The 13,667-nt window shown below is 41.4% G+C and overlaps 1 protein-coding gene across 1 annotated transcript; it reads left to right on the top strand.

Moving 5' to 3' along the window:
- Positions 1–11,573: 11,573 nt before the first annotated feature.
- On the top strand, positions 11,574–13,378 carry tmsb2 (thymosin beta 2). The gene is made up of 3 exons (XM_080502584.1): positions 11,574–11,704; positions 12,816–12,920; positions 13,205–13,378. The coding sequence occupies exons 2-3, from the start codon at positions 12,821–12,823 to the stop codon at positions 13,240–13,242; spliced, it is 138 nt and encodes a 45-aa protein (XP_080358710.1). The 5' UTR covers positions 11,574–11,704; positions 12,816–12,820; the 3' UTR covers positions 13,243–13,378.
- The last annotated feature ends 289 nt before the right edge of the window (positions 13,379–13,667 follow it).

Below are 13,667 nucleotides of genomic sequence, written 5' to 3'. Positions count from 1 at the left end.
GCCCACAGACATGTGGGATCCCGCAACCTGTTGCCGAAAATTGGATAACATGACATCGAAGATGTACAGATGGAAGGTGAGATTACTCTAGCACCCTAATAAACCATCTAAAATCACCTGTTAGCTAAAATCACCGCCAAAGTGAAATTGTTTCGTTGTAACTGGAAGTAAAAAGAGAAAACTGCATACAATTTTGAAGTTTTCCAGTTGTATGTGGCAAATCTTTTTTTTGTTTCTGACCTTTACTAGCAGAGTGTGAAATTGTAAGCGGTTCAATTACTGCAACTTTGTTTCAGGCTCCTTTATGGAGTTGAGGTGAGAAGAAATGGTAACTGATGGCCAGTGGCTCACTCAGTATTTGCTCCTCAAGACTGTGGTGTTTCTGAGTGTGTGTGTGTGTGTGTGTGTGTGTGTGTGTGTGTGTGTGTGTGTGTGTGTGTGTGTGTGTGTGTGTGTGTGTGTGTGTGTGTGTGTGTGTGTGTGTGTGTGTGTGTGTGTGTGTGTGTGTGGGTTCCCGGGGCCAATCATCTCCTCCTCTGTGAGACAAAGTTTGTCTGTTTGTGGCGCAGCCTGTGGTGCATGAAATCTGACTGTCAGGGTCTGCTGACACACCTGCCTGCAGACACGCACTGACGAATCTGCATGCGCACGCACACACACACACACACACACACACACACACACACACACACACACACACACACACACACACACACACACACACACACACACACACACACACACACACACACACACACACGTGGACAAACGCAAGCCAGAGCTGGTAATTGGGCCCATGAAGCCGTAGGACAAAAAACGGCAAAATCTTACTTCCTCTCTTAATGGAGCGCTGCCCGAGTGTGCAAGGCGCTTTTTAGTGTTTCAGTACAAAATGCCCTGGCGCACTCTCGCCATCCCAAAACCAGACAATTTCCTGTGAAGCCGTCCAAGTGTGACAGCAGCAGGTGGCTAATGGGCAAGGCTTAGGAAACAGGGCATTACCACAATTCAGCAAACTCAATTGTATTAATCCTCTGGATTAGCAGCTTTAATTCTCAACACGTTTCCAGTTTCAAAAGTCTTATTTCCTCACTGAAAATAGGAGGAGCACATGAGGTGAATATTTAGCCAATTCAAGTGTCACAGGATAGTTTCCTCTTCGTTTTATCAGTGAACACTTGTTTAAACTTTACTCTCCCATCATAATTCCACTTTTGATGCTTAATGTGAAATTATGAGATATGGCTCCTCCTGCATGAGACACAATGATGGCGACTGATGTGCAGTGGAAGCGTGTTCGAGGCGTTTTCACTGCTCGTTTCTTTTCCTCTCTTATTTATTCATGTCCTCATTTTGGTGGCAGTAAACAAGTTCTTTTTTGCAGGTTCCAATTAATATGTTTGTGTGTATGCTCTAGTATATGTGTGTATATTGTTCATTTATGCCACATTGGTTTGTCCTTTTCCATATGATCACCAATGAGCTGAAGAAAACCGAGCGTCATACAAGTGCAGGACTCAACAGAGAAAACCTCGGCTGCATGTTTTGAAGAATCTCTGCTTTACCTGTCAGTCTTTTGATGAGCTTTTTGCTAATTAACCCTGCGATCAATCCCTTGCTCGTACTATGGTCCCAGCATCTTAACCCCACTCTGCATGTTGGCCCCGCGACCACCAAAAACTGTCAGTTTTAATCTCTCTCACAACCACCATCCGCCCAGCTCCCTTCGCGCACACATGCAGCTTTCAAATAAGGGATTTAGATTACAGTGAACAGCGCGAGCTTCATGATGCTGAAGTGTGTGTAGTCGGAGGGTGAGCCTTATTGGAATTCATATGATGTTTGTTGACTCCCCTCATATAAACAGGTGGCTGAGTGGAGATAACGTACGGCATATTGTGCCGCCGATGACACTGCTGCACGTGCACGCTGACGTGCACATACAGTGTTGTGTTTTTAATTTAGTGTTGTTTTTTTTTTTAATTCCTAAGCAGTCAGAGGGACATTTAATAATCTCTCTATTTCAGAAGAAGGGAGCCTTTCAGGTGTATGAGCAAGGATTCCTGAGCACGTCACCTCGTCGCCACCAAACATTGAGGCTCAACAACTAAACAAAACAGGCTTTGATTTGTTTCCATAGCTGCCGAATGCTGTTTCATAAAAGACTTATTTCTGTCCCCCATCCCCCCCACTTCCTGTATTCTACCTGAAGTAGCTCCAGTTTATTATCGAGTTATCAGTCCCCCTGTTTAGAAGCCATATGAGTACTTTAGATGTGCCTGACAGAATGATGAATCCTTATTTCAGAGGGTAAGTGGTACTCTTTTTTTTTTTTTTTCCTCTTTTGAATTACAAATGCATAGCCTATGCAAGCACACAGAAAGGCTTTGTTTCATTCCTCAATGTCACACTAACGAGAACCCGAGTGTCACCTCGCCCTATCTCTCGCCACAAACTGACAATCACGACAAAACGAAGAGTACTTCGTGTGTTTGTCTTTTTGCTGAAAGTGTGTGTGCGACACTGTGAGACTGTTCATTTTTCTTTGATGATCCTTCTGCCAGTGTCTGTAAATGCCACGTCTACATGTTGACCTGGACTCTCCACATCCAGTGGCAGGATGCTAACCCTTACACTGATCTCTCATTTTACAGGCTGAGAAACATGAAACGGCAAAGCTGACAGCACCATTACAATTCATCATGACTGAATAAAACAGCCTTCACTTTGTGCTGGAATGTTTTCAAGCTCGTGTGAAGGGTTCTTTATATCAGCTTTTTTTTTCACATGGCAAAAAAATACAGAAATGCATTTGTATTGTTGAATCTCTTCCATATTTCAATTTCTGTTGATTGAAGACCACAATAGGCAGAAAATGAAAAAAAAAAAAAAAAAAAACCAGACCAGGTGATGTTGCACTGGTATATGTTCATACAATAAGGTTATAAATAACGAGATTCTCCTTTAAACACACACACACACACACACACACACGCACACAAAAAAACCCTTTGAAAAGCCTCTGACTCATTCAGCCCACACAGCTTTTATTTGAATATTACAGTAAACCACTAAAAGCTCTCCTACTGTATAAGGTCACTAGGAATGATGGCGTCACTGGCTACTGGCAGACAAACACCAGTGAACGAAATGCTTCTAACAATGTCAAATATAAAATGAAAGGTTGCTGCAGGACATGGAAGGACGGGCAATCTTAACAGAAAAAGTCAAGCCCAGCCCAATTGGGAATATTCTTTAACCTGACTGTGCAGTACTTTAACTCAAACAATAAGTGATACATTCTTGTAAGAGTTGGAGTTCAGCTGGTTGAGAAAACAAAACTTTTAGCCAAACACACACCTACATTGCGTTGCTTACCAACCTGAGGAATGACTGAGTTGGAGAACCAATCAATGCCGTCTGCACGTGTATATCTCAGGAACTAAAGCTGAGAGGCAACTCTTCTTGAAATCCTCTAAAGCTCTGCTCCCATTCCCAGAAAGTGAAATCACTAAATGCACCAAGTGAATACTACAACTGCACTCACGTTTGTTTAAACAGACAGCTTTGTTGATGTTTTTTTTTTTTTTTTAAGAAACTTAAATTTAATGAGCATTTTTTTTTTTTTTTGCTTTCTTCAGGCAACTGTGAAAATAAATAAAGTCTAAGCTACACAGCATTAATCATTAATGTAATGAGAGGTTTTGAAGACACACTCATTTTCATTTGTTCAGACATAAATCCCAAATGTATAAAGGAGAAACAGCAAAGTAAAGCTGTTGTTTTTGGGCCGTATTAGGTCTTAGATAGCGTAGCCTCCAAAACCATTAAAAGCCACATGTTTAGACCACACATGCATGCGTTGTTTAGGATTTTTTTTTTTTTTACACTGTCAGATATACATGACATTTTAACTGTGGAATGCAGTGAAAAAATAAAGTCAGTGAATTCTCTGTCTGTCGACGCTGAGTGCACATCACGGATCATAAATGTTTACAAGCATGTGAAAAAGTTTGCCTCTAACATCACAAAAAGAGATGAAATAGAAACACAAGTTATCGATTTTCCAAAGGGCACATTTAAGAGGACAAGTTGGCTCACAGCTGGAGGGGGGCGGGGGGGCACTGTCACACTATTGATGGTATGTTGTTTTAGCATCTATTCATCAATGAGGCTCCGTCATCTCTACGAGAAGATGACAGCTCCTTTTAACTGTACTTTTCCATCTTTTCCACAGACTCTTAAATGTACAATATGAAAGGCTGATGTAATTCCAGCTCCCTCTTCTGTCCATTTGCATGTCATTCTAATATATTTATTGAGGTGATGAATGCTCAAGGTTCTGATATCCAGTGATGCCAAATGAGAGGATGTTTCTGTGTTGGGTTTGCATGTTCTACCTTTGCCTGCATGGGTTTTCTCTGTGCATTGGGCCAAAATGCAAAAGGTGAAATGGCAACTCTAAATTAGTCTTATATGTTTGTGTGTGAGTGCATATATAAACACATGTCCAGGCTCTATCTATTATCTCTATAAGCTCCCTAATTTTAATAAAACAAATATGAAAGATGGATGGACATATGCACACAAATCCAAACCAAACCCCTCCTGTGAATACACAACTGCAACAACCTTCACGGCATGACTCAGAACAGATGAAAACACATCACAAAACAAGATGATTATCTGAAAAATAAATAGTAAACCAAAGCCAGATTGAACACAAACATTATCTACAGCCCTGAGCTGTGTCTACAAGCTGTCAGAATATCTATTCACTGTATGAGATCAAAAAGTAGAGGTATAGATTTTTATTTTTTACAAACACACCAAGCAACCACTGACTTGTCAGTTACTGACAGCACAGACTGCAGAATGAAGGAGTCCCGTTAGTAATACAGAGTAGAACATGCATCTGGAATGATTAATGAAATAATAGACCATGTTTAGTCTAGTGCAGCTTCTTCCTTTATTTTCTCTCTGACTCAGAGGTTTTCTCTCTTTTCCTTTCACAAAATGTTTATTGGATGATGTTTTAAGCACCCCCCCACCCCTCCTTGTAACTACAAAAACAACTGAAGAGTTGTGTTGTTTTCAGCTCGGCTGAATATGAAGCAAATATTAATCGACTATTTGGACCTGGTTTCTCTGCAGGATGCAACTGGAATCACAACACTGAAAATCTGGAGTTCACAGAGTGAAATCTCGGCACCACAATATCTGTCAGCACATCCAAGCAGTCAGTGCAATGCACGCCCTGAATTCAGGAGAATCCATCTTTGCAGGTAAACAGATTCCTTACAGCCGACAAGATAATATCGCTGAGAACCATGCCATCCATTCTCAAGACTCTTTGGGGCTTTGTTGATATAATTGTAAGAAATTGCTCAACTATAAAACTGCATTAGCACAACATCCTTTAGTGGCTAAGTGTTATTTTAATTGTCAGTGATGAACGGCTACGCGGCTCGCCCAGTTTTGTTTTCCTTTCAGCAGAAAGTTGTTCTATTTTTAACAAATGAGTAAAATTGTCTGCCACGTTGCTCATTTGTTTCTTTAATTTACAGGGGTGTGTGTTTGAGGGATTGATTTCTGGCTTAATCCATTCACGCCTGCGGTTGTGTGCACGTTTAATGTGTTGCATTCATCCCGGAGAGACAGAGGGAGAGATGAGGGAGGGATGTTGAAAGAGAGGAGATGCATACAAGATATTTACTCTCATGTGTTTGCCAACAAAGCCTGAGCTCGCCCTAAAAGTATAGATATCTCAGGAAAGGCGTGATGCAATCGACCCACAAAAACTACTAACAACACTCTGAGCGCACACAGACAGATTCAGAGATTGCCATCGGCCTCTGATACCCGATAAGGTGCATTACAAACATGCTTTCTTGTTGTTTATTTTTAGTTGATTCACCAGGCGTTTACCATCTCTCTTTCCATCTCCTCTCCTTCCTCTCTGCTGCTTCTCTCTCTCTCTCTCTCTCTCTCTCTCTCCCTCTCTCTTTTTTTCTATTTCATCTCTGTCACTGTCCTCCAGCTGGCTAGGTGAGATAACTCCTCCACACTCAGATCCTCTTGGCTCATTGGCCGGGTGATGGAACACAGGGCGCCAATCAAACGCTGCATCATTAGTTGTGGAGATCATGAGCTGCGGCTGTGTGCTTATCTGATCTGACTGATCCCGTGACTGTCCTGACCCATCCTCCACATCCGTCCGCTTAAAGAAGAAGAAGAAGAAAATAAACTCTCTGCTCTCTGGGTCGTCTCCATAATAGCTCCATTTTGTTTAACACTAATTCCTCTCTGAATCTGAAGTAATCAGACGTGTTTGAGAGACAACCCGGCGCTCTCGCTGCTCCTGACAAAGTGAAAAGATTATTTTGTAAGGCTTTTGCATATCTGCCTTTGAGTTCCTCCATTCTGTTGGTTTAAGGCTGATAAAGCGCTGGGCAGGATTTAATTTGTGTGACTGTGCTAAGTAATTACACTTCAGCCGGAGTTCTTCTTGTTGAATAACAATGTCCCCTCCGTTTTTGTTCGGGGCAAATTGCTCTCTCCATTTCCAGCTCCTAAAATCATCTTCCATCAACATGGACAATGAAAAATAACTCAGTGGAAGTGTGTGTGTGTGTGTGTGTGTGTGTGTGTGTGTGTGTGTGTGTGCGTGTGTGTGTGTGTGTGTGTGTGTGTGTGTGTGTGTGTGTGTGTGTGTGTGTGTGTGTGTGTGTGTGTGTGTGTGTGTGTGTGTGTGTGTGTGTGTGTGTGTGTGTGTGTGTGTCTGTGCGGACAGGAAAGTTAAAGTTTATATTTAAATGTCACTTAGAAAGGACTCAGCACTTCAACACAAGCAAGAGAAGTGAGAGGAAGGAATTTTGAGAGTAAAAAGACAGAGATGGATTGTTGATTTAAATAAACCCATGCTAAAATATGATGACTAAAGCTGCTATGTCATTTTTAGAGGAGGTCAATCATATCCTGTAAAATACAGTTAAGGAAGGCATGTTCGGTCCACCCATCCATCTTCTATGTTCTCTTTAACCAGAGTGAAGTCAAATAAATGAGTATACATCCTTGATATGTCCTGCCAATCTATCAAAGAGCCATGTGCTCAATAATAAATCTAAAAAGATCCGTTCCAACAGGGGAAATGGCTGAATGGAAGCACTTATCAACACAATGTGATGCATCAATACAGAGCAGTGTTTGGCCGCTGATATTTCACAGCCATAAGTTTGGGGGCCCAATAGGTTGTGACTTGCACAAACCTCAGTCAGAGGAAAGATCAATGACTCTAGCACACCATCTCCTTCTGTCCTGTGCATGATGCAATGGGAAGGATGGTTGGTATAGTCGGTCATGCCCCATCTCACTCGGCTGTGACAACGCACAGCAAGTTCAAGACAACACATTACAAGAAAATAAGCAATCAAGTATCAATTCTGATTTTAAATTACAAGAAATTAGTACTTTGTTGTCACACAAACGTTGCATGAATGTCACACAAATGTTCCTAGATATTGCATGCACATCACCAGAGGAGGATTACTAATTTTTGGCACTTGTGACTCTTTTGCAGCTATCATGCAACACTAGTGAAATTATTGAGAAAGGTTTGAGATGAGTTTAAGGCATGTACATCCACATGAGAATAAAGAAAGCCGGGTGGGGGGTGTATGGCATTTTTGAACATGCTCAAAACTCAAGCAACACATTTGCAAGATTCTGCGACTCGTGAGGGTAAATTACAAGCCTTGCCAAAGGTTTTAAGACAAAAACATGTGAAAAGACTAATGGAATACAGATTATGCAAAGTTATGCTGAACCGAGAGCCCATGCCCACTGATTAGCGTTTTTTCCTTCTCTGCAGCCTCTCTCAGACAGTGTATCACTTGGCTGCTGAATCTAGATTCATATTGACCATACAGTCATACTGTAAGTCCCTGATCTCAATATCCCTATTTTACTGTTAATATGTATCCTAAGTTTTTCTGGCCAATAAACACAGGACTCCTGCATATGGCATATGATATGAGCTTCTTCACTCACTTCTGTGCTCCCCAACATCTTCTGGTAATGTTTATTTATAATCTGGCCCGTGGGTTAAGAGTTGTTTTAAAAGATAATGCACGTTGCAGGTTTACCTGTCACAGATGACTGTGACATTGTAGAGCTTCAAGCTTCACACTCTACTCATCCTCTACTTTCTCTCAGAGTCCCTAACTGTGGCCAACTGTCTTGAATATGTTATTAAGAAAGAATTATCAGGAGCAAATAATTTTTTTTCTTTATAATAAAGCTGGTACAAGCTGCTGGTTGGTTCTGGGGGATGAGTGCGCCCTAGTGGTCCCTTGCAGACAACTTTGCTCAAATAAGCTCCACGTCTGCTGATTTTTCCATTGTCCTGTGCTGCCATCCTGTGTTAAGGCCACATACAGGTTTAACATTATAAGCAGCAATAAAGAACTGTAAAAAAATGTTTTATTAATTAAAAAAACAAAAACAAATATATTGTCGTGAATTAATCATCTACATTTTTTCAACCCATAGATCAACCTAATCCCTCATCGGGTTTACTGGTAACCACCATCCACCAACATGAATTTGTTTGGTTGTCAGGTTGTTCTGACAAGCCATTTGGCTGCTGTGCCTGACCTTTGTCCATCTGGATCTTGTCTCCAAGCATCAAATATGAAAACACATCAAACATAAAGGTTAATAAGAGAGGCTGGGGGAATTAGAGAAGGTCAGATATCCTTCTCAGCCTTCACAGGCGCGCACAGAAACAAACAACCGGATGTAAATATGCTTCTAAAAGGCTGCATGCGTTTGTGATCTGAAGAGCATTGGAGTATAATGAGCTGAAAAGGGCAGAGACGCAGGTTGGTCTCTTTAGTGTCTGGAGTCCTGTGAAAATGTCTGATGGTTACTCAACGTGAAATTCTCACGGGACTCAGTTAAATGAGGCAGTACCCATGATTGGCCAGCAGATGGCACTGCAGCCTTCATTCAGAGGCCCATGATCTCATTACAATGATGATGTAATCCAGTAAAATCCAGAGTCATCCAGTAATGTGATGTCACACTTTAATAAAGATTACCAGAACCTCCAGAACCTTCCACCCGGGGCTGTTAGAGTCACTCTACCTTTTTTTAAAAGGATGAGGTCATGTTGGAGCAGCAGATGAGGTCCTGCACATCATCTCAGGATAAAGATGACCAAATCCAACTCACGAGCTGGAAATATTAGGATCCCACCATCAGAGATATGAAGAAAGAAAGAAAGAAAGAAAGAAAGAAAGAAAGAAACTTGGTAATTTTGTATGTCATAAAGTCAATAAGATAATAACTTGCTAATTGATAGATAAAATAAAAATTCTGACTGAGATTGCTGCCTAATATGTTTGATAAATGATCAGTGTATGAATATGACTATCCCTTCCACTATACCTTTTTTTTATATGCAAACTGCATAAAACCTGACACCAAAAAAGGCTTTTATTCCCTAGAAATACAACACTATTTATGCATGATTTCAATTTTGGCTACAGTTATGACATGTTGAAATGATTTTCTTTAATGCTACTCCAATCATGTAATAACTTAAGGCATTGCAAGGCCATATTATCATGATAATGGATCAAATATCCATCAACTTATTACATTATGGGGGTATATTGCCTTGAAAAAGGCTAAAATCATTACATTATTGGCCATTTTTACATTATTGGTTGTTCGCTTCTTTCATTTTTTTGAATGTACACAGCAGCACACAGAGATTTTGTCCTTAACCCAGCAGTGGACAGCTATCATTCATCATCAAGGGACCATTCAAGGTTTAGAAACCATTTAAAAGGGTCCTCTGTAGTGGTGATTAAGGTGGGGCACATGTAGTGGCTTCAATCTCCCCATAATAACCTCCTGCCAGTATAAGGATTCAATCCGATGACCTTTCAGCTATAAGCTCACTTCTCCAACACTATAGCTACCACTACCAAGAAGGAAAGGAAAGCAACTTAGATACTCATTGAAAATAGACTAAATTTACTTTGTATAGCTGGGAGGAAGGAGGAAGGTTGGGGGAAGGAGGCGGGGGCTGTCATTTCATACCAACTGTCCAGTCGCATCACAGCACTGAGCTCGAGTTGACTCATCAGCGCTCTGCTATTCTGAGAGGAGCTGTCTTTTTCTGAGCCGTGTCTCCTCAGCAGCTGCCATCAGCAGCCTGTAACTGGACCTCCGGGAGGATTAAAGCATAAAGACCACCTGACATCAGCACAGATCTGCAGTGTCTACACGTCACAACTCAGCCGGTGCATAATCAGATGCAAAATAAAGGAGGTGACAAATTAGTGTCCAGTGATTATCAGTTCCTATGTTGATTATTTTCCATAAATCTCAGTACCAAAAATTGTTTATGTCAATGTGAGTGACTGTGAGGGACAAATATTTGACATTATACACATTGTTACACTTATGGATTTGCAGTAAAGCTTATTAGATTTTTTATTATTAATAATTTTCACCATACTATGCAATATCCATTTAAATTACAAAACAACCCAAAAAAAAAAAAGTCTGTAGTTTTACTCTCTACTTGTTCATTTGGAGAATGGTTTTTCAAAAATGTAATGAAAGAAATCATGCTGAGATAAGGAAACCCAATGGCCCACAGACATTTTTTTTCTGTTTTGTTCTATAACGAAATGTGTAATCCAGTGTGATTTTTTTTTAAAGAAAACACATTCAAAGACATTAAAAAATGTCGGATAATCTATTGTGCTGCCTTTCAAGCCGTTTATCACGATAACACGAACACAAAAGCAAAATGTATTAAAAAGCAGGAAGAGATCAAAGCTGGTGATGAAGATGAAAACAGATACCTGCAATATTGAGAACTGCAAATATTAATGGTGCTCTCAAAAGACATATTTCAGGTTAAGAGAAACAGTTTTGTCGTAAAACAAAAGTGCATAAAAGTAGTGTTCTGAGATAATCAATACAAAAGGTATAAGGTACTAGTTCCCAAAGGATTACATTTTTCCATAAAGACTATGATGGCCAATGTATTCTAATCCTTATAGTTTTAATCTAATGTTTGGGGTCCCTTAAAGAGTGGATCTTACAGGTTTAGTGTATTAGTGACGAAATGACAAAATACATGCATTGGAGGATTGTGATCGTAGGCCTGTGCTTTTCCCCGTCAAAACTATAATCAGAGTATCTGACACACGTCCAGTATGTGAGGGTTGTTCTAAAGGTGGAGAAGTATAATTTTGGCATTGATGGAGCACATTATTACCAGCTGTACAGATAAATAAAATCCTCTTTCCAGCATCTGATGTGGTGGGTCATGGGCATACTCAGCAAAACACACTATATGATAAATCTATAACACACATTATTTATTACACAAATAATTTATTACAGACCAGCTGTTTCCTAGAAGGAGTGGCTTTTCTCTTTTCTTTCCCCTCAGCAACATTAATATTGATGACATAAAGGAAAGGCTGACCATGCTCAGTCACTCTCTCTCTCTCTCTCTCGCTCTCTCTCTGCCCTCCCTCCCTCTCACACCCTGGATGTAGGCAGGCGCGTACACACCGGAAGATTCACTCAGCTTCCTCCATCTCTGCCTCTATTCCTCTCTGCTCTCTCTATTTCTCCACCGGTGGATTTTATCCCACATCTGTGAGGAACATCGGTAAGAGAAGCTCCATTCTCCTTCAGTGTGTTCTTTGTTTCTGTGTGTACACATTTCCCTTCGAGGTTGTGTTTTAGCTGGATTCAAACAAAGGACTGGGGTGTGGCTGGGCAGGCAGACAGCTGGATGCTGTTGGCTGAAGGGGAGGGGGGGGGGGGGGGGGGTGATGAGGTTGATGATGAGGTTGTTAAAGAAACAATACAGCAAATGCCTAATTATTATTATCTATTCAGTAATTGGATATGATTGCATTATGGCTGCTGTGGTTAGTGGTCAGTCAGTTCTTGTCAAAGGTGGAGAGTCTCCTGAATAGGGTGATCACAAATAGATTCAGTGTTTTGTTTCAAAAAGAGAGATATTTTCTTATCCTGGCCACGTGCTTAGCGTGTCTGTTGCTATGTCAAACTGACTCTATTAGGCCTCATTCAAATTCATAAGAGTGAGGACAATTTCACAAAAGCCTGGTTTGCAAATGACTGGTGGAGGGGGTGGGGGGGGTCAAATCTCTACAGAGGTGTCTGACAGAGCAGTGGTTCAAAGAGGCGTGACTGGGCGAGACTGTGCAAGAAACATTAGTCAGACCTGAGGCTAGGTTGGGAAAATGACTGCAGTGGAGCCTGTGGAGCATTGCCTACATCCATGAGGCTGCAGGGGTGGATGCAGAGAGAGAGAGAGAGAGAAAGAGGGAGGGAGAGCAAGGATGCGGAGGGTGAGAACAAAGACTCGAACAAGAGGGGAAAAGCGGAGACAAAGGGAAGGACAGACAGCTTGATAGAAATGTGCGCGTTAGCAAGATAGACATTTTAGAGAAGTGCATATCAAGATGGAGCGTGTGTGGGAGGCAACCACCACTCACAGGCATCCATGTGGTCGTAGTCTGAGCTGCACATGTTATAGCCACTCCCTTTTTGTGCAGTCGCTTACATCACAGGTATTAAATGGTCAGACAATTGGATTTTTAATAGTTTTTCATGATGAACGTTCATATCCCTTCAATGATTTTTACTTGTAATCCATGGTGACTGATTATGTCACGCTGTGTTATCGGTATAATGCTCGACAGGAAAGGTCAAAAGCTGTATGTTCAGGTGTCTTATCCTGTACTTCACAGCCAAAATGTCTGACAAGCCTGACATGACTGAAATCGCCCGTTTCGACAAGACAAAGCTGAAGAAGACGGAGACAAAAGAGAAAAACCCTCTGCCCACCAAAGAGAGTGAGTGTTACTAAGGCGTGTGTGTGTGTGTGTGTGTGTGTGCGTGTGTGTTTCTGAGCAATGCAGAGGCCACAAAGCAGTCATCCACATGCAGCATTGTCATTCTGTCAGGACCCACTCATCATCTCTTCTAACACTGCCAGAAAAAAAACCAACAAACTCAGCAAACAGGGCAACAAAAACAAATAGCTGCAACATCAGCGCGCCATGGATATACAACAAATCATAAAGAATCTTCTTCTCCCATGTTCACCAAACATGCTCTTTTTCTTTTCTCCTTTCAGCCATTGAACAGGAGAGGAAAGGCGACGCCACACCTTGACTTGAGCACACGAAGAAAAGAAGCTGAGATGCCACAGCAAAAAGCACTTTCTTTTGATTATCACAGTATTTCAATCTGTTAACATTGTCTTCAGAATGGGGAGTTCTTGAGCTCTCTGGGGTGCTATAAGGGTATATGGCATCCTCACATTGGGTGGGTGGGGGGGGGGGGGGGGGGGGGGGGACTCTCTTACCACTCTGAAAATGCCTGCCTGGGTGCCTGTCTTGCACTGTTAGCCCATAGCTAGCATGTCTCCAATATTGCCAAACTGGGGAGTGGTATAGTGATGTAGCACAGAGAGATAGGCAAGCATCCAGGCTAAAGGGGAGGTGGGGGTTGTCTACAGGCACGGAGGGCGGTCAAGTCTAATCATGTGGGATGTTTTCTTAATAAACTTTTTACTTTTCTTTATGAAATAAATATGA

This window comes from Blennius ocellaris (genome assembly GCF_963422515.1).
Source record: "Blennius ocellaris genome assembly, chromosome: 9".
In the NCBI taxonomy this organism is placed as follows: domain Eukaryota; kingdom Metazoa; phylum Chordata; class Actinopteri; order Blenniiformes; family Blenniidae; genus Blennius; species Blennius ocellaris.
The sequence above is the reverse complement of the archived record's forward strand: the minus strand, read 5'-3'. Positions and strand labels throughout refer to the sequence as shown.

Excerpts from the sequence above, each read along its gene's own strand:
- tmsb2 (XM_080502584.1), top strand. The coding sequence starts at position 12,821 with ATGTCTGACAAGCCTGACATGACTGAAATCGCCCGTTTCGACAAGACA. Across the intron at positions 12,921-13,204 it reads CCCTCTGCCCACCAAAGAGA|CCATTGAACAGGAGAGGAAA; the intron begins GTGAGTGTTACT and ends TTCTCCTTTCAG.